Source organism: Physella acuta, unplaced genomic scaffold (genome assembly GCF_028476545.2).
Source record: "Physella acuta isolate Inbredline_101_S28 unplaced genomic scaffold, ASM2847654v3 ptg000366l, whole genome shotgun sequence".
NCBI lineage: Eukaryota > Metazoa > Mollusca > Gastropoda > Physidae > Physella > Physella acuta.
The window spans coordinates 412,140-416,246 of NW_026731885.1; the positions used below are offsets into that span (position 1 = coordinate 412,140).

The 4,107-nt window shown below is 32.7% G+C and overlaps 1 protein-coding gene across 9 annotated transcripts in view; it reads left to right on the top strand.

Moving 5' to 3' along the window:
- LOC131941571 (ATP-binding cassette sub-family C member 4) overlaps positions 1 to 2,951 on the top strand; it is a 66,810-nt gene extending 63,859 nt beyond the window's left edge. For all 9 annotated transcript variants that reach the window (XM_059300873.1, XM_059300875.1, XM_059300874.1 and 6 more), the window contains exon 28: positions 227 to 2,951. In XM_059300873.1, the coding sequence (XP_059156856.1) occupies positions 227 to 680 (454 nt within the window). In that variant the 3' untranslated portion in view covers positions 681 to 2,951. The remainder of the gene's footprint in view (positions 1 to 226) is intronic.
- Positions 2,952 to 4,107: the final 1,156 nt, after the last annotated feature.

The window sequence follows — 4,107 nt, forward strand, 5'->3', positions numbered from 1 at the left end:
ATGGTTTTAAAATTTAAATCTTACCACAATACATTTTATTTACATTTTAAAATGACACCATTTAAGATGTTTATGGGCCCATTTTTTATTTTGATATATAGTTAATTATATTACTTTATTCTTTTTACTTATTGTAAGTTATCTAAAATGAAAAAGCATTTTCAAAAGCCCCAAGAAATCAATATACCAATGTTTCAAACTTAGGTCTTATTTTCTTTCACTGCAGTGAGAACCCTCCTCCAATGTCGAATGGGATCCAGCTAAACAATAAAAAATTAAAGACCCACGGTCCTGATAATACATCCCACGACATCACCTCCAACCTGAACGACAGCTACGAGGCCAGCGAGATCCCTTACGACATCACAGACATTGAAGACAGTCTTCGGATGATTGACGACCATGATGAAGTTATGGATGTGACCTTGAAACATCAGCCAGAAGATGCATCCAGCACTGCCTCAAAAGATACTGAAGAAACTTCTTTGTTGATTAAAGGAGAAAGTTCAAATGATGACACAGATGTCAAAACATCGTCCCAAACAGATGAGAGAATTAGCAGTGCTAATGATGACAATGCTGGTAGTGATGAGGATGAAGATGGTGAAGAGCGTCAAGTTTTAATAAAGTCAAGTAGTAGCGCAACAGATAGACAAGATGATGATAGTATACATGTATGATTATTAGTCAGCACATTAGATTATAAAATTTTAAAATTAAAACTAGAATTTTCAAATGAAAATTGTACTAGTCTTCTAAAGCATACATTTTTAATGTAAGGAAAATTATTTTACCGCATGTTTGTTATTTGATATTACAATTAAACTAATATTAGTAAAATTATGACTAAGCATTTGTTACAGAGACATGATTGTCTTATGGATAGTTAAATAAATAAAGTTTACATTGATTATGTCATTGTACACTACATTTTAAAATTAGTTTTTTTTAAATATTCATCTGCCTAGACTTGTGCAACAAATTAACCCATTTTTTTCTATAACTCATCAAAGCCAAATTTCTTGATTTCTATTAAACACTTCTTCTGACATGTGTTCTCATATACATTGTTCTTATGTATTGACATATAGTTCTCTTTTTAACCCTGTGGGTCACAGTGTGGCGCCATGGGCTCCAGCTTTATCTTACCCCTATACTTGGCCAGTAGCCTACCCAACTATCCACCCACCATGTGTATTGAACGCCAACTTAAAAAACAAGGAAATGCGACTTCAAACAGAAGTTTTTAAGAGTTACTCCCATTTATCATTAAAGGGTAAAAAGTTCAATATAAGGGAAGTGTCACTCATTCTTTAAATATAGCATTTTAATTTGTTTATTATTTAAAAATGATTTTTAAGACAGACGATTTTTAAGCCACACATCTTAATGTGTTACACATGATCCTTATGTTCATCTTACAGGAATCATTTCTTTATTCTGATTATTATATTTATTCAATAATATTACCTCACTAAACAAGTGAGAAGTGTATATGAGATTTTAATAGAAAACCATTTAACCAGGCTGCCAAAATCAGAGCATTATTGAACCTCAGCAAAACTGATGTGAAAAAAATATCAGTTTAATGACTGATTTTTAAAGCTGCAAACATTACAGAGCATGTAGTGTATTGGACTGCCAGTATTTAGTTTGTGTGAAACAATGTCACATTGATGATTTAAATATTAATACACCATTTTGTTTTTTGTTGTACTATGGTATATGTTTTCTGATTCAAAGAGGACATTCCAGTTAATTGCATACATGAATAAGTGCATAAATAGTTATACTTTATGAATAAAAGGTTATAATAATATTGAAATGTTTGGTAACCAGCCTTGTATAGTATTTTTTTCATTGTTTATTTTTAAAACAAAAAATGTGAATTAATGCTTTGGTAGCTTGATTTTGAAAAATTGTAATCCTTTTCAGATTGTGTTATAATATTTTTGATCCTCACACATTTTTATCAGTACAATTTGCTAAATTGGAGGGGGGGGGGGGGGAATGAAAGAAGGGGGTTGCATTTTTAAAAGAATTTTGTAACACAGATTATTTTAAAATCCTAGAACTGTTTTTTTATGGGTCACATTAAGTGTAAATGTATTTTCTTTTATATCTTGTCCTGATTACTTTTTTAACTCCTCTGATCAGGGTAGAAAATGTGTTTCAAATAGGTTTGTCAGGTTAAATACAACCAGCTACGGCTGTACAGCCCATCAGCTTTGACTATAGAGCTCACCATCTATGGCTATACAAACAATGGTATGAATAGTGCCTTTGTAAACAAGCCAGAATTTAAAGAAAAACAAGATTTTTGATACCTTGTTTACGAGAATCTTTCTATACACTAATTGTTTTAAAACTGTCATACATTTTATTTTTTACTACTTACAATAAATTAAAATATTGTTCCCAGTTTCTTGAATATAAAATATATACAAGAAATTGCTTTACCGGTTATTTAAATGTTATTACGCAAAGCTCCAATTTATATTTTATACTCCTAATAGTGGAAATTAAAAGGACGAAATTCTCTTCATATTGATTCTTATGTTCAAAGAATTCAGAATTTTATCTTGTGAAACAAGTCTCAAATTTAAAGTGATAGATTTCTAAATTGCCAAGTCTCAGTTACAACTCCAAAGCTTGAGTTGTTCTCTCAGCTCTTATGGTTAAAGAAGTTTACCAACTCCTCTGTTATTGACTAGCAGTTTTGAAAAAAGGTGCTTACTTAGATAGTTTTAATACTAACAATGTGAATTTTCTTCTGTTTGCCTGACATCCTGTGCTGCACAGGTGTGTTGTATTGCAGTATGTGATACATGAGCTTTGTGGAACCTCATCATTTGTTTTATGGTTGTTTACATTTCCTTTGTAGAGGTAAATATATACTTGAGACCAGACAAAAAATGGCTTGAAGATAATAAAAAAAAATTGTTTTGTAATCCTTGTTTGTAACTTTTTTTAAATATAACATAATTAAAACCTCAACAATAGTCTACATACAAAATACTTAGTACATATAGATCTATTTAATTACATAGGCTACTTAACATATAATAGTTAGAGATCTACATACTACATGCAGATTAGATTATCCTTAAAATAAACCACTTTGATATAAACGTGGATATTATTGGTTTGTTTTTTGGACGGAACAGAATTTTGCTCTCAGACTCGATCAGTGGTTCTAAAAAAATTTGGAGGTATCGACCTCCACCATTTCATGCATGCGCATTCACCGAACCGTTCTTAATAGCTTCATCGTCGGCACTGACTAAAGATCGTGAAAAGAGAGGGAATTGTATGATGAGTCTGGTGTAGATCTATGTCTTGCAGAGGCGTAGCTAGGGGAGGGCGGGTGGGTCGGCCGCCCGGGCGCCGACCTTAAGGTTGAGCCAAATTGGGTAGAAAAATAAAATAAGCTTATTCCGAGCTGCATTACAGTCGAATTTAAGAAAATAGCTACTTGGTTCGAAGGACGGCTTTCTACTTAGCTTGTGTGATACGGGAAAAAATGATTAATGGTGTGTGTGTGGTCGAAGGGTGGGGTCTATTTTCGCTAACGTAAATAAATATATAAATATGGGGGGGGGGGGCGCAAAATTGATATTTCGCCCCAGGCGCCGAAATCGGTCGCTACGCCTCTAATGTCTTGGCCTCTGCCGAACCCCTGAGACTGACTCATCGAACACTAGGGGTTCGATCTAGCCATGTTAAGAACCAATGGACTAGATCTAAATCTAGAATAGAATCTAGATCAAGAAAAGAACCGTCAGAACGAGTTTCATTCATTCAAGAATCAGCTTCCCTAGAAACGCTCTAAAGCCTTAACTAGTATACGGAACAAGCTCAGTTTCCTGTTTGTATATGACAATAATTGAAATATTTTAAATACGAATACGTGTAATTTGAATTAAGTAGTAAAAAAAACCTTTAACATAAAAATATAATTCTCTTTCAGTGCTGATACCTTTTATCTATTCAAAATATTATAATTTAAAGATATAGCGATTTCTAAAAACGGATTAATTTTAAATACAATAATAAAATGTCAAAATAAATCGCTTTTCGATACCGCCCGGTATCGAATTGAAAGCG